Source organism: Styela clava, chromosome 15 (genome assembly GCF_964204865.1).
Source record: "Styela clava chromosome 15, kaStyClav1.hap1.2, whole genome shotgun sequence".
NCBI lineage: Eukaryota > Metazoa > Chordata > Ascidiacea > Stolidobranchia > Styelidae > Styela > Styela clava.
In genome coordinates, this window is record NC_135264.1 from 14,327,277 (window position 1) to 14,348,157 (window position 20,881).

Here is a 20,881-nt window from a genome sequence, read left to right on the forward strand (position 1 = left end):
TAATTAACGATTAGAAGATCGATCAATTTGGCAATGGCAACCATTACAAAAATATCAATATGGTGTGGCAGATAATTTTTTTTTCTTTTCTAGTATTTATTTATTTATTTTTTGTTTACTGTATAGTATACCCTAAATTTATCGCGTTTTATTCTTACTTAAATAACTTCTCAGTGGTTGTGTGTGTGTGTGGCTGGTGGGTGCATGTGAGCGTGTGTGAAATAACTTATGGAGATTATGGAGTCGAAATAAACTTATACTTATACTTATATCAAGATTGCATTTCGTAAAATATCCTTTATTTTGGTTATCAAGTAAAAGCACTCGATTAGCACTGAAATAAATGATACCATATTATACCGTTTCAACGGTATCTGTGTACTTGAAACAGTTAAACATACGAGGGGGATATTTTCAAGATGAACGAAAGGATCGCACTGAAAAAGATTGATAACCGCTGAGATAGTTGGTTACTCAGTTCGAGTGGTGGACTCGGAGTCAAACAACCTTATTTGCTACTGTAAAGTTTGTCGGGATTATTCCATCCGATTTAATAAAAATGATTTCAAATTATAACGTATTTCGTGTTTCATAATATAATGAATAAACAATAATTACTAATAGTTGCCGAAATTTAAATTTGTTTTGAAAATCTCATCGGTACACCAGACACCACACTACTAAATCAGAGTCAGATGACAGCTGGATTTTTTGCCGTTTTCGCCTGACGCGTTTTCGGTTTTAGCGTGGAATTTCAATACCGTCTAGCCTTGGCTCATTCACAATTTTCGACTGGGATTGATGGATATAGATCAGTAGTTTCTAAATAAAGGAAAATAAGTTGAGAGGGAAAGGAGAGGTTGACCAACTCTTCTCCTGCGGCGTCGGAGTTTCTAAATTTAGGGAAGTTGAACAAACTTTTGCTTTTTTCTGTTGTTGTGAGATTTCTGTCACTTTCAGACTTTGGCGTTTCATATGGAAATGAACATCGACCCTGAAGAATACAGGTACGGTACGCTACGTTAATTCAACAAAAAAAAATGTATTGTAGTCTAGTTATTTATTTGAATTTTTATTATTGTACAGTAATACTGTAATACCTGAATATTGATATCTACTGAAAACTAAGAGTTCTCTTGTTCAGTTCAATTAAGTTCAATTTTTTTACTCCCCCTATTTAAAATGGCTTTTCTAGTAACACTTTTCTTTCAGGGTCTAGCGGTTTTGACAGACATATAAATATATTTATTAATTAATTGAATAATTTTATTTATTTTAATTCATGTTATGTATAATATAGAAATTTTTTGAGTGCTTCAATTCAGAATTTAATTTTGCAGTTCTAATATCTCATGTCTTAAGACATATTATTTTGTTTGAATTTAAGTATGCTGAATACTGAAATGTATTGCCTTAAATTTGATTCGTACTAAAGTCCTGATTCAGACAAAAAATGATTTAGATATTTCAATGTCATTTGCGAAATTCTTTTTTGCGAGTTTGCCTGAAGCAAAGTTGTGAGCCCTTAACCTAAACTGCAAAGATAACTGATAAAGAAGTTGCAATGTTCATGTGTTAGTGTAATATAATACTGTAATAGGCCGATGCTGATGACACTAGATTGCCGAGCAATTTTATATAACAGTTAGTGTAGTATTTCTCTCAGATAACGAGAAACCATTACATTACATAGACATTACATTCATATGGTGCACAACAGCCTTCATCTGGTATGGCAATTTCTAGCCAGTTAATATTCCAGATGCAAAACTTAAAAAGAGAGCCGCAAATGATAGTGGTACGAACCCCACCCTGTGTCAGGGTGAATTCTAGTGATAATTGCTCATAATCCAAATTATTGATCCCAAGTCCCAACATGATTCAAATACGAACCAAGTCAGTGAAACTACTATCAGTGTTGCAAGTATTTCCATATCATCAACATTTGTTTTTATTGCAACTGACTCGTTACCTTTCTTTTGCAGCAATTGGGACATTGTAAAGGCGACACAGTATGGAATATTACCAAGATGTAAAGAATTGGTTGAAGGAGGTTATGACGTTCGATCACCGGATGCAGAGAATATTACTTTACTACACTGGGCAGCCATAAATAACAGACAGGACATAGCCAGGTAAATGACTCTCAGAAAGAGTACCTATGCATTACTTTTATAGAAATGAAAAAAATTTATTAACACTTCTGTTTGTGCATGATTGTACTCAAAAGTTTTAGTGATCTGGAAAGCTTTGAACAAGAATTGTTGGAATCGTTACGACAATCAACATTATTTTGAAACTTATTGTTTCTATATTTAAAACTCTAATTTAAAATGAAATCTTTTATTTTCATTTTGACAAAAAATGATATTTTTACTATGTACATAATATTACTAACTGTTTAGAAAATAGAAGATTGAAGCAGAAATGTCCAAACACGAATAATCTACATTCTAAGATAATATTTTTAAGTATTGAACAAAATCTATCTTTTGTCAGCAGACGAATGAAGATATTTTGACTATACAGTTATACTTTGATTGCTAAAAATGATAATTTTTGAATAAAATGATTCTTAAAATTAAGGATTCAAAATATTGGATAGAATTGATTTCGAATCAATTTAAATATTCAATTCATTTTAGACTCCACCGCCGTAGAGTATAATATTGTATTCACCATTTTTTTTTTCGTTTTTTAGTAATTTTGTGTTTTAATTTGTCTTTTTTATTTTTCATTAAATTAAATTATTCACTCAAATTGAATACTATGCATAGTAGACCTCACTGGTGAATTTGTGACTGACTGTAAACATACATGAAATAGGATTATTTCAGATTGATTTACAGGGGAACATAGACGTCTAGTCTGAGACTGACACCTAAAACGGGAGGGTAGGAATACTATGAATTATTTATACGAATAGAAAAGTGAATTTTCTAAGACTTTCCTTGATTGTATTAAACTTAAATCTACCTTGCCTGGGACTTCCTTTTTCTATATTTGATTTTCCATATTTTATATAATTTCATTTTAGTGTCTTGTGACTTTGAAAATATATAATCAATATTTAGTGGGTTTCTGGATTAAGGAATTTTGTGACTCAACAAAAAATTTTTGCCACATTTATGAATCATTTGTTTATCGCTTTTTAGTTAAAATTTAAAATATATTTTTATTATTATATTTATAGACACAAAATGCATGTACACAAACAAATTTTTTTTAAAAAATTTTTTTTGTTATTGAATAAAGTGATGCCTATAGCAGATTTTCAGTTTGAAAGGGGCCTTTCTTAGTGTTAGATGCTAACCAAACAATACATTAATGCTTTGCCTAGATCAGTGTTTCTCAATCTTTTTTCTCTCTTGGCCCACTTTCGTTGCACAAATAATTCCGTGGCCCATTAACTTTCTCATGCAAGGGAAAACGAAAAAAAAATTTTTATGCAAAATTAGACATCCTTTTTTTATATTAAAAAACTTTCTCATGCAAGGGAAAACAAAAAAAAAATTTTTTATGCAGAATTAGACATCCTTTTTTTATATTCAAAATAAAAATTACCATTTAGTAGCTTAGTACAGCATTATCATTCATTGCTACTACAATCAAAGTTTAACTAATTTATCAATAACTCTTGTAATTTTTACTGTTTGTGTCCCATCTAAAAATGTTTCTATGGTCCAGCAATGGGCCATGGCCCACGGGTTGAGAACCAGTGCTTTATTGTCAATGCATTTAAATAAATGGCCTAGATTAAGTAAATAATTTGCTGAATATATGAAATCTGAAGTTTTGTGAAAGATCATCCTGAATCCTAATTTAAGACATTTGAAGATGTGTGGGAAAACTTTCAGAAAAAAACTTTTTTATTCTAGTTTTATTCTAGAGTTCTTCACAAGTACAATATTCTTCTTTCTCATTGATCGGTTTTTCTGCTATTTTCACTAGTATTTAACGAACTTGTTTTCTGTTTTCAAGGTACTACATTTCTGCTGGAGCGGTGGTCGATGTCTTAGGAGGCGACTTAATGGCAACACCCATGCATTGGGCTATCAGAGAAGGACATTTACCTATGGTGGTGCTGCTAATGCAATATGGGTAAAGTTAATTCTGGATTGTTTTTGTGGCGGACATTTATCAAACAGTTTATATTTTAAAAGAACTACTTTGTTATGATAACAACATACATATGCACACCCATTTGTGTAAGTCAAAAAACCAACGTTTTCGTTAAATAAAATTTTGACTCTTAAATAAGGAAAGAACATATTTATCCTAGAGAAGAAAAATCTGATGAGGTGGTGTAATCACGGACAAACCACGATCTTCTTCCAGTGCATGTCTGATATGGAATATTTGATAACTTATTTGTTTCAGATTCATGGACTTGACTTTTTTCTATCTTGTTGCTTGGATATGTACTTGGCCAAACTTATATATCTTTTTTGTTTCAACTTTTTTTTAATAAACTTTATTTTAAAAACTTCACAGTGCTGATCCAAATGTCCGAGATGCAGAGGGATGTGCTTCAATACATGTTGCAGTTCAGTGCAGTCACTCGAATATAGTAGCGTATCTGATTGCGAAGGGAGTGGATCCTGATTTGTATGATGCAAATGGGAAGACACCTCTCATGTGGGCAACATGGAGAACATTTGGGTAAATAATTGTTAGAAGGTGTTTGAAAAATAATTCAAATTTTGTGTTTATCATTCAGCGTTGCATGATATTATTGATAGACAGTACAATATGATATTATTGTACTGCATAAGATTGTGGTACTTTTATGATTGCTCAGTATAGCAATAATATTGGAGCAGTCTTATTGATTATATATGTTAGTATTCGTAAGCGCACAATTTAAAAATCTATAAAACTACCAACAATGGAAGACACCATATGGCCGTTTTTAGTTTCTCTGCTCGTACATTTGAGTGAAGATATTGATTGTATTATTACTATACATATAATTGGCATTTTTAATCCTGACCAGAACAATTATTGTGTTTTCTGACAGAATTTATTACTGGTGTGTAACTTAGTGCGTAGAATATGTCATACTGTAATGGAATTGGGACTGAGTACAGCGATTAAAATCAAAATATGTCTCAATAGAGTATAGACCAGAAGGCTTCAACTTTTATCCTCTCGTTTGCAAAAATTACAAAAATATAATCCATTTCTCAAATCTTTTCATATATTTTACCTTCCATAAATACCAATAGTGAATCATTGGTCTCACAAAGGTATTTCATATTTCAACAATGCTAATTTTTTTAACATAATTAAATCTTCAATCTTGGTAGTGATTTATTACGTAACCTGCACATAGCTTTATGTCCATATATTAGAGCATTTCTTTCTTGTGTAATAATTAAACTAAATTTTTTAATTGATAATTAATTAATCAAAATAATTTTTTCCAAGAATCGACCCTACGAGAATGCTACTTTCAATGCACGCAAGCGTCAACTTTCAAGACGAACATCAACATAATACTCCGTTGCATTATGCATGCATGTCACAGAATTCGAACGTCTTGATGGCTCTTGTGAATGCCGGTGCTGATTTAGAAGCTAAAAATAACAGGGTGGGTGATTATTATTCTAGTTTTCGTTGTTCAATTTGAAATATTTCGAAATAATAATTTTTCTGAATTTTGGTATGGTATGGTATATTCAGGTATTATGGTCCTCCTAAAACACTCTTCTCTCGTGGGCATTTTCAGGTGGCCACAACCACAAACCTATTATAAATTTCTAGAGTTATGGATAAATTAGTTAAACTTTGATTGTAGTAGCAATGAACGATAATGCTGTTTTTGCTACAGAGTGCTGGTAATTCTAAGTGTCTATCCTTGCAAAAAGAAATTTTTTTTCTCATGATTTTTCCCATTCATGAAATTTTTATGCAACAAAAAAAAGTCAGCCAATAAATAAAAAAAAATTTGAGAATTACTCTTCTAGTGTATCCATTGTCAAGTGCCTGCTTTCTTTTCTGGCAGTGCAATTTGTCTGCAAGTGACAGGGATAATGGAGCAGGCTAGGTTAGAACAGGGGAATAAAGTTAGTTAGTGCTTAGTGATCCTATGTGCCTATGCCATTTCCAAATAAGTAATTTCCTCTTTTAATTGAAGTTATGATTTTTTTCCTTTTTCAAAAATGATGCTTAGCCATCACAAAGAGTAAAAATTTTGGCATCTTTTACCCTGTACATAACGTTCTTATTCAATAAAATTTTAAATTATTGTAACCTGTAGGGAATTACCTTTTTTCTAAATCATTAAGCAGATTATTTCATTTATTTGGCATTGGTCTAATATTTTTGTTTTTTTATAGAACAAAAAAATAGGGTGTCAAATTCATTTAGGTCTTTTACAATTTCAATTTTGTTATGAAGTCAGCATTCAATATATGCTAACCTGGTTTGTTGTTTTTTAATCAGTAATTGTTCAAGTATTTTTACTCCATTACATCTGTGAAGGCCAAAAGACTATTTGGTAGCGATAAATTCCTTTTGCAATTTTAAAAATGTTAAGACTTCATGGACACCCTATATATACCACATGTATCCCCTATATATACCGTATATACTTGAGCATTGCTCTCTTATTACTCTCTTAGCTACATCTGGGCTAGCATTTTTAAACTATTCAAGGAATTTCATGAATTGAGATCTCTTTGATTTAAATCTCGAATTACACAAAATTGAAATAAATTATTCCTAGAGCCATATGCAGTATGAACATCTGTGTTCAAGAATATGGATGATATCGAAACATATTACTAGCTATTCTTGCTTCATAATATGGTCTAGTGATCAAAGTGTTCATAGTTTTTGTCAGCGACCAATTTGGTGTTTAAATTTCATTATTAAAATTTGGGCGCCGCAATAGGTGTGTGTACCAATATGCAAATAACTAATTTTGTTTCGCCTACTTTACAACAAGTTTTGTAAAGGGACTGAAACCTACGGGCAGAACACGTACTAGAACTAAAATAAGGAAAATCGGAATCTGATTATGGCCTAACCCTAACCTGGTACACACCAAAGTACCAAAATTTATTGCAGATGTAATGCTTTTCTGAAATTTTATATAATTAGATCAGGCAAAATAAAACCAGTTGATCCAAGATTGCCTAATCGCTCCAACTCAGGGGTTTATGAACTGGGTCAGTAATGCTGAGCCGGAGGTAGTGCAGTTTAATGAAATGTATAACTAGCAGTAGATTTCTGGGTACTCCTGTAGTATGTGTACCAGTATGTAGTATGTGTATAACAAGCTTTATGGTATAAAAAATATTTGCTATAGTCGTGTTAATTATTTTAACGCTTGAGCAATATAGTAGGTCAGTTTCCAACTGAGTGATAAAATGATGATGCTGAGCAGCTGGAGTTATCTTAATGAGGTAATATCAAATTTTCGGAAGTTTTAATTCAAGTTTTAGTTTTAAAATTGTAAATTTTTTGGTTAATGAAAGTGTGCTAATACATCAATATGTCCATAGTTCAAGGAAGCAATAATATTTCTTTTTCTTGGTATCCTGCACTCGATCAAGAAAACTTGATTCATTTCTGTAAGTCCATACATTTGAACCAAATAACTCCTCAACTATCCCGTTACCTGACATCGACATGTAGGCTACTGGTAACTTGACGAGAAGCTAAAGATGTCTAAATAATAAATGACATGAGATTATCGTAAAACTATCCTATTTTACTTACAAGTAAATGCCAAGATCACTGTATATTACATTGTTTATTTTCAACTTTCTCTTACAGGGTGAAACTCCTCTCGACATAGCTCGAATGAAGAAAAATGTTTGGATCATTTCAAAATTAACAGCAATGCGGAAAGACAAAGGTCTCGATTCAAGAATGCCAACATTTTTAAGAGGATTTAATACTTCTCAGGTAAAGACGAAGAAAAATTGAATTTGTTTGACTTTGCTTTTGTCACATTACAATTATGGCAAAATCAGCTATATTTTGATTTAAATCAAATCTGATATTTTTTAATTCAAATCAGATCAAATATTTTTCACTAATCGAACCGAATAATCGAGTATTATTATGCAATCCTAAAGCTATCATTGTACAATGATAACTCTTGCTTCGATACTGTGATAACATATGTGCGATTACATCTCAAATACTCCTGAAATTTCTGCATTTTGTGAATTTTTTGTTTCCAGAGGTATAACAAGAAATCACATAACCCCACCCCCCCCCCATAAACTGGTCAAAAAATCTCAGAAATCGTAGTTTCAAAATCCCCCAAGTGTTGATAGTTAAAGATTGCACGGGCCCCAATCAATCAAAATAGATTTGGTTGTAATATGGCATGCAAAGCCATGCTATTTTAATCCTGTTATTATCAGTCTTCATTTTTTTGTGTTATATTTAGCAAAATGATAACAATTATTAACATGGATAACACAGTTGCCCAGGTAATTGAAAATTACATTTAGGGAGTTCACGAATTTGGAGCTAGTTTGGTGACATTATTTAATAACTGTATTGTTATTGTACAACAGCCATCAAAATGCGAGAGTGTAATTATTTTCGATAATAATAGAAGACAAGGATTTGTAAGCTAATAAAAAAAGTACATTGAAAGAAATTATTACCTCCATAAGTACCTCCGTAATAATTTGCGATTTGATTTTAAATATTTGCTTCCCTTGGACAGCCTTAATCACCATAAACAAAAAATTGGGAAAAACTTTCTGTGAAAAAGTGAAATAAGCCCCCAGGGATTATTTTTGTTTTTGTTCTGTGTTGTTGTTTATGGTGGCATGATTAAAGCAAGGTCAAGAGAATACTTTCTCAACAAATTTGAAAGTGACCTGAATGAAATAGTCTAAAAACTACTGATTAGAAAGTTTTGTTTGGAAACTGTTGTTTTTTATTGAAAATATTGAAAAATGAAATAAAATTTAGGTAAGAATGATCTAAATTTATTTACCGCCCTTAATTTAGAGCCTTGTTAATTGCGAACGAAAGTCGTGAAACACGCATCGTATAAATCAGTGGTTCTCAAACTGCGTCCTGCGGGCCAATCATGGCCCGCCTAACAATTTAATATGGCCCTCCGAACTTGGGTGAAATAGTTTAACACTCAATGTTTGTACCTTTTGTGCGATACAGATACAACCAATTGTTACATCATTATCACAGCTCAAACTCGTGTATATTCGTCCAATTCAATTATACTGGTATCCTAATTATTATATGCATTAGTACCGGCCTCATGCAGACGCTCCCGGCCCGCGAATATCCTTCCGCTTCTAATTTTGGCCCGTGGTCAATCATTTTGGGAACCACTTGTCCACTGGTATAAATGAAAAATAAAAAAAATGATGATAAAAATACCTACAACTCCTATTTTGCATTAACAGTGGAGGAAACGTGCTGCACTTGTGACTGCATTTTTTGCAATATTTTCTGTTGGATTTATATTTAATATTTCATCGGCAACCTGGTTGTTAAAGTGTATATTACTCGTTCTGGCATATGGTTTTATTCATGTTATGGCCATGTGAGTATTCGTTATTTTCTTTATATTATGTAAGTTAGTTCTAAGCATATTTGTAAAATTTGTCCACGATCTATTCTGTGAATTTACTTTGTGCGAGGCTTCAAGCAAGAACTCCACAGGGTAAATAAAATTTGTTGATAGTTGCTTCTATGCTGCACATACATACAAATAAAGCAAGTTTCACAGCTAATTTTTACACCAAATTGAAGGCAGGTCGAATACACCCCCAACTGTGATAATTCAGTCATCTGACTAGCATCCCGCTACCTAATATAAAAATGATATCCTATTCCTATGAAGAGGTACGACATCTCTTCCGATTCTCAGTATACCTATGTACCTATTTTGACCCAATTGTTCCCATCTATTTTTGTGCTAAATTGAGTTGTCCCATTAATTCCTCCCGTAGGGATGAAACTTTGAAACTTGAATCCATTTGGTATAAAAAAATTTCATTTCTCAGACGTACTACATTATTATGTGATGAAGGAAATCTGATAAGTTTTTTCAATCAACAATTATTTTCAGGTTTTGTGTTACACAGCATGAAATGGTCAGTACATTTCCTATTTGTATTTCGTTCGCAACAAAGTTCTGGGTCTACATGACGTCATTCTTCTTCTTCTGGCCGGTCATCAGTTCTATGTTTGCTCAATTATTGTTTCTCATCTTCACTCCTGCTATGTGGTATTTCTTTTATAAAGCAATGATGACAGACCCAGGTATCATATCATGCCAAGAAGAACAGAAAAAGAGGGTGAGTCCTTTATATGGATGGTTTTGTTGAGAAAGTGTATTTTTAGTGTCGCGGGCCTCTTTCACATGAGGAAATTCATTGTGGGCCGCTAACGTTTTCACCGAACTCGAACACCGGCAAAGTTCTGGTTTACATTAGAATTTATAAAATACATAAAAAGCAAGCTTTGGGTAAAATATTGAATATTTAAATATTGAGGAGCAGTTTACTGTTTTAATGTCTGGTAACACGTGACCCAGACACGGAATGTCACTTGCGCACCACTGGATTAAACGCTGCGACAGCACAGCACACTTGCGGATTTCTGACGAACACATAGGAATCTGCGATGTCCTAACAAATGTTGATTTTCAAAAGCTATGTTCTGTATTATGAATCCTTGAATTTAAGTTTGATTTTAAACATTTACAATTGAAAATTTATTCTTCATGCTTCGAAGCTAATCAGAATTCCAGTTTATTTATTCAAGATCTATGTCAGACATATATCAATAAATTATTCGCTTTTAATAAATATTTTTTCTCCTTCTATTCGGTAATCTCTCGAATATAACTATGCAATAATGACGATATTCTTAAATGATATTACGGTAAAAAATGAAAATAAAAACATTCCTTAAAGTTCTGGAGAGGTCACATGAAATTTTTCATCTCTGATTCGAGACACAGGTCTGTTGGCTACAAACTATATCTGACTCTTGGTTAACTCTCATTTCTGAATCTTTTGTGATGTCACACAGTTAAAATATAAAATTGGCTTTTTTCAAAGGTTCCATAGAATATATATATATAATTTATAATGCCTAAAAAAGCAATTTGTGCTGAGGGTTGTTGGTTTAAAGCCACAGACCAAACCCAAAAAACAATGGTTTAACTCTTTTTTATTTATCTATATGAATATGCAATGATTTGTGTGTGCTTTCTGTCCAATATGTCATAATTTAGAATACAGGGTGTCTAACTTTAATTGTATATTAAAAGAGAAGTACAAGCACAATGAGAAATGTTAATGAACAAAAACAAAGAAATTTAAATTGTTATTACTAAAAAATTGGCTGGATTTTTTAGAGACCCTGTTTATACACTATTTCAATTTGAATAATTTTCCTTAATATATTTATATATTGGAGAATTTGTTTTGATTCGACAATCCTAAATTAGGATATTTGGAATATAAAAATAAATTCTAACGGTATTACACTTTTGATCTATACATCCTGAAGTCTAACCGAAAGCCATAAGCGCACACTATCTTCATTCATAAAATATGCATGTTGTTCACGGCACTTCAACACTCGCTAGACATATGCTCATGTAAATATGCTTTGAAATTTATAATCAAAAATGACTGCTCAAAATAGATTGATAGTTTTTGATAGTAAATAAATTTTAAATTGTAATTCGAAGGCAACGTTTTTATAAATACAAACAACACGATTACTCAAACAGATTTGAAAATGAATTTTTTAGGGTGTAATAAACTGGGTAGTCCATTCCGAATAGAATAAATTCTAGTTTACTAAACAATAGTTGGTATTTACATAGCACTGGCTGTTTGTACGGAGTGCTGTCATACAAAAATGAATTTAATTAGAATGTTCGAAACCGGAATATTTGTCCAAAGCAGAAAGTTGATAAAATTACTGAATTGATCAAAATAGGGTTTTCTGTTCTTTTATGTAGTATATTCCCTCCTTGTATATATATATTTTCCACATATTCCATGAATGACGGTAGTTGACTTAAATAGGGCATTATTCAATTAACCTAAAAACAAGCAGTCTACTTTCTAATTAACGGAATAAACATTCATTTAAATTTAATGAAAAAGCTTCTGTTATTTTCTGACAGTCACCTGACAATGTTTATCGAAACGTAGACTGATGAAGAATGAGATTGACTGATTGTTGTTTTTTCCCCTGAAATATTAATATTTACTGGTGTTGAAAATACTGTAAAAACCCTTATTAAAATTGCTGATTATGGGCTTATAATTTTAGGATGCTCATTGTCAAATATATCAACTTATTTCCCCTGAAAAACAAAAATAAATATGTATATATAATGTTGTAAAAAACTAGTAAAATATTTAATATATGTCTGTATATTTTAAAATTGTCTAGTCCAGTGGTTCTCAAGCGGTGAGTCGCGCCCCACTAGAGGGACATAGACAATTATTTTGGGGAAGGAGGGGGGCGTGATGCTTATTTCTCCTTATTTTGGATATTCACATTTCTTTATTTCAAATATTTACGTTCCATCCACATGTTTTTTGAATAACACATTGTTAGCTAGTTATTTTTTAAGTGGGGCCCCGAGACTTACAACTACAAATTCTAAAAAGTTAGTCCAGTCTAATAAAGAGCTTCTAGTCCATGTTGGGTAAGGGAATAGTTGTGCTGTTTACCATTTCAAATGCATGAACTTGATGGTGGAGGAAGTTGTGACTGAGTAACAGAACATGAACAATCTTACGTTGGCAAAATCATATTCATCTTTATTTCGTATTTTATTTTCAGACGATAATTCGTGCAGCTGAGACTGATAGCTTGATGATCGAGAAGTTCTGCAGTACTTGTATGGTGAGTTTACAAATATTGATTTATTCAAATATTCTGTCTAGTTAGTATGCATACCGATTATTACAAATTTCTTTTTTCTTTCTCAGGTAATGAAGCCACTTCGATCAAAGCATTGTGCTGTCACAAACAAATGCATTGCGAAATTCGATCATTTTTGTCCTTGGGTTTATAACACAGTGGGTGCAGGAAATCATCGTTATTTCATTGGATATTTATTCTTTTTACTCGGAATGCTGACTTGGAATGTCTGGGCATCTTTTCAATGTAAGTTCGTTTGTAGTAATAATATTGGGTAGGTACCCTTAGAGGGAAATTATCGGAAAAAGTAAGAAAATAAATAGTAACTTTGCCTTATAATGCATGCAAATGTACACAGATATTTGAATTTCTTATGCAACAAACGTATACAAAAGAGACACTGATACCATGGCGTTTTATGACCGCTTTGATATTCTTAACTTGTTTATAAATTCAAGCTATTTTCAAATATTCAAAAATCTATTTATGATCTAATAATATACCAGTATATTACAAAAATTTTCTGGAAATCTACCCTGACGAGACATGTGACAATAAAATGCCTCTCACAACCCCCTTTTTGTGTAAAATACTAAATATTGCGCCATAATACCAATCATTCATTACTGAATACTTACCCCATTGAAATCCTGGGAACGCCCCTGATTGGGATCATTTTGTGTTCCCTCCAAGGACCCCTTTCTGTTCCAATAAATACCATTGTGTTATTTATCTTCAATGTTTTAGACTGGCATGTGATGTGTGCAATACCAAAGGGATCTACAATGCTCGAACAACTTACTTTAATACCAAGATGTTCACCGTGGGTTTTCTGGATTTTTGCAAACTGTGTATTTCATACTGTATGGGTTTTCCTCCTGTTATCATGTCAGTTATATCAGGTAATATGACGCTTTTAATTGAAGATAGGATGAATATCTAGTTGAATGAACCCCTGATTCTGAAACTGCGAGTAGTGATAGTTTTGTGTGTATCCTGAAATATCAATCCATTATAAGAGGGATGTGCAACATTTTTTGTCGTCAGGCATATACCCAAATTAGCGTCTAGCTGGGCCACACATTAGACAACCAGAAGCGGGAAAGGCAAGAGAAAAGAATGTGGCTACCGCTTAGGCATCGGGCAAAGCGATGAAAGATTTAACGCTGTGATAGGACCAAGAACATTATGTATTGTTACCCATGTGAGCGCCTTTTTAAACCTAAACTATCGGATAAAGATTTTATTCTTGATGGGGGAATTTCTGAGTGTTGAAAAGGGCCACACTGAATGGCTTGGCGGGCCGGGCTGTGGTCAGCGGGTTGCACACCGCTGCATTATAGGGTTATTCAATATAAGAACTAAGAAGTTATTATTTAACTACCGGTAATAAATACCCAGTTTTAATTAGAATAATCATTGTTATTATTTATTATAGTTATTATTACCGGTACTCCTTATTATTCTAAATAATGATTCTTGTTTATATTAAACGCTTCATTGTGCTATTCATATCATTGCGCTAATAATATCAATTTTTTGAGAACGAGGTGCTTTGGTTTTCTAAAAGCACCCACTTGAATGTAGTAAGTATGGCTGAAACCATTTTATTTTTTGATTGAGTAAGGAAACACTAGTTAAACATTTCAGGCATTGAACAGAATTTCAGTACTCAGTACTCCAGTAGTGTGTGTACCAGGTTAGGCCATAATTTTATTCCGATTTCCCTTATTTTAGTTCTATTACGAGTTCGGGGACTGTCTGTGTTAGTCAAGTCAATTTACCCCCTGCCCATAGGTTTCAGTCCCTTTATACAACTTGATGTAAAGTAGGCGGACAAAATTAGTTACCTCCATATTGGTACACATACTGCTGGAGCGCCGAATTTCATATTTAACCCGAACAGAGGAAAGGCGAGCCACAAATTTAATTTTTCATTGTTCGCGGGCCACAATAGTGCCAAGAATAGGTAAACAGTACAATACGAAACAAACACTTTCATTGTGCAAACACTTAGTTATCAGACATATAGCCATTCCAGGCTAATAAAATCCGCATTCGATTTTTAGTTTTCTATGATGCCTATATTGTTAGCATATATTCCAGACCAAAAAGATAGAAAGCCAGATAATAATTTAGACTGCCAAGCACATCGTTCAACTTGGCTAGTTGCCTCAGCTATATAGCCATAACACTAGTCAATTCAGTGACATTAGTGTCAAATTTATGTATCAATAATATGTAACAATATGTTTTTTTAATTAATTGCGATTTGAAAAGCGATTTATTGATTACTTTCCGAATGTGACGCGGGCCACAGATAATGAAGCGGCGGGCCACATGTGGCTCGCGGGCCTGGGTTTGAACCACCCTGGACTATCGTGTGTATGATGTTTTATAGATGTACATTTTTTCCTTGTGTCTTAAAAAAATTTTGATAATTTTATGGAGCTAATTTAGGTTTGCAGATATTTTATTTGGGCTTTTATTAATAGATTGTATGGCTGGGAGTTACAACAAACGAAAGGATGAATGCATCAAGATATGCTCATTTCAGAACGTCAGATCATGGACATTTGGAGAAAAGTCCTTATAAGTGAGTATTTTAGTTCTATCGAGGAAGTATAGTAATAGCCTTAATTTCATTCTTTTATTATTTTTTGAGTTTTTGATTTAGTGTGCCAGATAGAGACGAACAAGAAAAACATTGTACAGTTCGAAATTTAAATGTGTATTTCCAATTTTAGTCTTATGGGATCTTATATTTCCCAAATTTTATCGTACTATTTTAATTGTAGGAAGACACTTTATTCTGTCACATCATCACGATTTTTTAAGCAAGTCAGGGGGTCTAAGATCCCACTGTACTGGCACCAAAACTGTGGCTTTTGTGTAATACACTTTGATACGAGCATTGATCTCCTATTTACACAAAATTTACATTTTTGTTTTATTACAGTCGAGGATTTCTCAACAATACAGCTGACTTCTTTGAATGCTCGTTATTAGGTCTTCTACGTCCTGTTATAGTGGATTGGAAAACCAAGATGGAATTTGGGTCTGAATTCAGTGATCCTATGAAATCTAAAATTTACGAAACTGTTTGAAAGAACTTCATATTAAAATGAAGAATGTTGAAATTAACATAAAGCACGAAGTCTCAGGACGGGAATTCATTCTTTTTTAGCTTATGTGAACAATTTCAACTGAATGAATATTGCTCACAATTCTGTGTCTGTGATTCTGAAACTTTCATTATTCATGGATCCCTTCCGCAGAATCTCACGCTCTTCTATTTTAAAAAACTAGTTTTAACAAGTTGCCATTAGTTCTTTGATTCACCATATTTTAACAATTAACAAACGATGTAAAAAATAACGGTCGAAAAATTAAATAAATTACATTAAATTAATCCAGCCATATCAAATGGTCCCGTACCTATTGAAGGCCGCTGCTCGTAGCCACTGTGGCCCCCAAGGGCCCTGAAGGCGCAGCTTGAGAAACTCTGGTCTATATTCATATGATTACATTGTCCAAATATTTTTTTTTTTTATGTCTTACCTTAACATTTGTGATACAAACTTATATAATTCAAATATCTGTCTGGTCCTTTCCATAATACCAGAAATGTCTTTTTAGTTCATACCGATTAGGGCTGGGAATTTTCGAATACCTGACGATTTCAGAATCAAATCGAATATTTTTTCCGAATCGAATCGAAACTCGAATACTTGGGACATTTATAATACGATTCAAAATGCCCGACCCTGATCCCAATACAGTTATTTCACTACAAATATGAAAGTCAGTTTAATGTTTACTGCAACATGCATTTCTGCTCTATATAATTGGAACTATATCAAGCTTTGTAGGATGATTATAATAGATCAAATACTGGGGAGGGGGATTCACCTCGAATGATGATTTCCCTTTTTTTTCTTCTTTTTTTCAAAGTAGCTTAGTGGTGTTTTCACTATGTTTTAGGTATGAAGCAAACAAAAATTGATCAGCATTTCAAAACTATTAGGATTTAGCAAAGACATAAACGTCGAAACACTTATTCAGTCGAATATCTTGTCTCCCAATATTTTTTTTTTTACCTTGAAATGAATTTGAAATCTCGATTTCTAAGCATACACACATATTTATGGTATGCTGGGAGGTAGACAAGACGGGCCTGAACACTCAACGAAAAGAAATTTTCAAAAACTATTAGCTAGGGTTACTTGAGACTGACTACCTATCTTTCCTGTTTACTTGATGGATCCACATCTCGATAATGCAAGGATGCTGTAGCATTAAAAATTTGACATTCTATGTGATTTGGGAGTGTTGCTACACACCAACACAAATTAATCTCGTTTTATAACTGTTGTAAAAATACATTGGTGAAAGTGTGCAGCAATACGCTTCAATCACATTGAAGTTTTGAAAACTTCTTAAACTGATGAATTGAGGATTGTCTCGTCATCTTTTTATGAATAAGCGTTTTTAGATATTTATATATTTTCGTCATGGAAAATGATTAGTTTTATATTCAAGCATATGATTCCCTTTGAATTCTTCCATAGCATTGGATTTAAATGATTTAGGCAATAATATTATTATAATAATAGCTTTAGACTTCCTAGTTTATTTATATTAATATAGCATACTACTCCAACTTATATTGGCGATTATTTATTTTTGAGATATTGCTGAATAATTTAGAATAATAACTATGATGATAAATCAAGAACATAAATAGCCATGTATAATATTCTAGATCAGTGGTTTTCGAACTTTTCAAGCCGCGCCCTCATTTTTCGAACTTGTCAACGTCAAGTCTCGTGCCCCACCTTAAAAATAACTAGCTAACAATAAGCTACAAATAATAGATATTAAGGCGTAAGTATGTTTTATTCCAAAAATACGTGGATGGAATATAAGTAAAGTGGGCAAGATCAAATCTGACAAATATTTTTATCTTCACGTCCCCTCAAAAAATTTTCTACGTGCTCCAGCCCCTCTTTTGGGGCGCGGCCCATAGTTTGAGAATCACAGATCTAGATAGTTTCATCTAGTTGCTTCGTAAAGTTCTGTGCTACACTGTTTAACTCGAATCCTATTCTATTACATTTGAAATAATTTATTTGATTCATTGATGTTCATCATTTCACATCGCTGAATTTACATTTACCCTCACTTACAATATACAAAGACATTTAAATATGACAATGTTGACACCGAGTGGGTAAAAAACTGGGGTCCAGCGAAGGATACGCCAAACAAAATTGTGATATGAAATCCATTCCCAGAAAGACTCTTTTTTGAAAAAAAAAAACGAAAACTTCATGTCACAGCATCATATTTTTGTTTGGTATTATTTGAGCAGTCACGGCGTTCTTTTCACATCGCATTTTTGTTTGGAGTTATTGAAACAGTTACTGCGTTTACATTGCTAGCCCCAAAATTGTTCCACATTACAATACTAAAGCAATCCAATTTTACAAGTATCCATTTAATGCTATAGTTGTGATATTCTAATGTACTGATATTGGCTGGTAATGGTTTTTTCCCTTATTATGATATTCATACAGACTAATATTTCCCTGAAACAGTTTCTATTTTGTGATAAAATCTCATTTTGGATTTTTTAGTCACTGAAATTCGACGATTCTTGATACATATAAATATTAGTAGGTTAAATGCAGTTACCAATGCCACTACCTCCTAATCTGGTATAGAGCATTGTTTAAGAGAACAGATTTCACAAAAATATTTATAAAAAATACTGATTTCTTTAGTCCTATAGTATTCCGTTATCTTATTATCTTACTGACGAAGTTTCTGATAAATGGCCTGATTGGCAGGATTGTGTAATAAATTTTTTATTATCGAATGAAATGTTGTTTTTAATATTTTTCCATGTTAAATGTGTTTGGTATAAATATGTAATAAATTAATTACACATTCACATTGATTGTTTACACGATTTCGTCTGAACTAAAGAACGACATTGTTTGACGTTCTTATTGGTCGAAATTTTGAACTAGGGGAGGATTTTCACACTTCTAAGCAGTAGTTGTTATCATCGAAGACTTCATTGAAGTCAGGATAGGATTTACATATTTATCTCTGGAATAGTAAAGCCGATAAGGCGGCTTAATCATATAGAGATCCACAGCCTCTCACCCTTTTTCGGTTCATGTCGGGTATGGGATTAGCAAATTATTTGTTTTTGGAAGCATGGACTTGAAGTTAAAAATAAGGCTAGTTAATTGGAAGGCGTTATTAGTCGAAATTTTGTTTTCTTAATATATATACAGTGGTGAGCTGTAGCCGGAACGCACCCAACGGCGTTCCGGTTGTTGGACATTTTACTGCATTTGCGTTCCTGTTATTGAAATAAAATTGTTGTACAAAAAGTCTAGTCTCTCTGGTTAACTTAGTTATTCATTTATGTTTTGTTACGTCATAATTCGTAAGTCTTTTTACGTCACATCACTCAAATAATTAGTACAACAGTAAAGTGTAAAAGGTGTTTCCCCGACCATTGACCCTATGAAAATTCATTATATATCTTTCTAATAATAAGATTTGTATTGAATTGCTATGAATACTCTTATAATTTTACACAAACATATTTCATGTAATTTCTTCGCAGTTCTATAAACCTCCGCGTCGTGTTGTGAATATATTACATTTTTGGGAATTAGGTGCGTTCCGGTTGTTACGATTTTTCCAGCTCATCACTGTATATATATGTATAGGACATAACGTTCTAAAGCTAAGAAAGGGGCTGGTTCCGTAGTTAAGTCTGCTTATGAAATGCTAAAACACGCGAAAGTGCACGGAAAAAAAGGAAGACGGAAAAACGAGCTACCTGATAGCCTTTTTGCACATGTGATAATAACTTTAGCATAACTGGCAATAAAATGATTGATAAAAACAAATAAATAAAAATTGAATATGAAATCAGGGGAGCAAACAAAACCTCAGGTTAGAAACGTACAGAATATAAAATGGAAGGTATTGCCAAGAAGAAGTGATACGTGTTCAAAAACGTTAATTCCATCGCGGAAGTACAGATTAATACAGAAATATACTTTATATATGTTTCTTTGTGTTTTTAATTAGACTTTAGTTCTTACTTTGCGCAATTTCTCGAAATGTATGTAAAAGGATTTGTTGTGCACATCTACAAAAAGCTATGACGCATACGTAGTGTAAAGGTGGCGTCTAATAGGTGTGCCGCTACTTTGTTGACGAAAAATTTCTAAAGGATAAATTCTTTACATCTTGGTTCATAACATACGTAAGGAGAAATTCTCACTTATGTCGGTGTTTTGAACCGATCATGACGTATCGTGTAAATTTTTAATATTATGTCATGCTTGAGGTGGTCATGTATTGTCAGTCAAAACTGTGTAGGGAGTTTTGAATGTTCTGATATTTTTGTATGTTGAAATATATTTGGAAATTTGATTAAATATAGAAAAAGTGATAGTTTATTTTGTAATATGATTAAATGGATGTTGAAATAGCACAATTTTCTATTTTTCCTGTCACTAAGCCCAAATATGGATAGCGTGAGGAGCTTGTTGAGATCCGGATTTTTGACTCGTTACACCACTTTTTTGTCAAAACGCGCTGTTTTCATTTCTAATGTTTACTTCGCAATCCAACTCCATTGGCGCAGTTAGGTCTGCAGATAGTCTGAGTCAGAGGTATTTATTTCTATGAAAAAACCCGTAAGAATTTGGTGTTTGGGTGAAATTTCAAGCCGTTAAAATGTTATAAGATGTGAGGTATGTTCATATATTAATACAGTGACGAGTTTTACCGCATACTGCTGTACTGGCGGCAGTTTAGTTTGGTCATTCTCCTGTCTGCCTGTGTGATTAAAGTTATGGTTGGGTCAGAATTTGAATGACCGATTGCTGTATTACACCATTTGTACAGTTTGTATAGCATTTTGTACTATGCAACCATGTCTGCA

The 20,881-nt window shown here is 32.8% G+C and overlaps 1 protein-coding gene across 1 annotated transcript; it reads left to right on the forward strand.

Moving 5' to 3' along the window:
• The first annotated feature begins 684 nt into the window (after positions 1-684).
• On the forward strand, positions 685-18,856 carry LOC120334006 (palmitoyltransferase ZDHHC17-like). Its single transcript, XM_039401442.2, has 13 exons — positions 685-1,007; positions 1,986-2,135; positions 3,982-4,101; positions 4,495-4,662; positions 5,431-5,593; positions 7,786-7,917; positions 9,405-9,544; positions 10,073-10,301; positions 12,820-12,882; positions 12,969-13,146; positions 13,648-13,802; positions 15,396-15,496; positions 15,860-18,856. The coding sequence occupies exons 1-13, from the start codon at positions 976-978 to the stop codon at positions 16,005-16,007; spliced, it is 1,779 nt and encodes a 592-aa protein (XP_039257376.2). The 5' UTR covers positions 685-975; the 3' UTR covers positions 16,008-18,856.
• Positions 18,857-20,881: the final 2,025 nt, after the last annotated feature.

Coding starts and splice junctions, on each gene's coding strand:
- LOC120334006 (XM_039401442.2), top strand. CDS start 976: ATGGAAATGAACATCGACCCTGAAGAATACAG. Junction 5,594..7,785: donor TAGAAGCTAAAAATAACAGG/GTGGGTGATTAT, acceptor TTTCTCTTACAG/GGTGAAACTCCTCTCGACAT. Junction 12,883..12,968: donor AGTTCTGCAGTACTTGTATG/GTGAGTTTACAA, acceptor TTTCTTTCTCAG/GTAATGAAGCCACTTCGATC.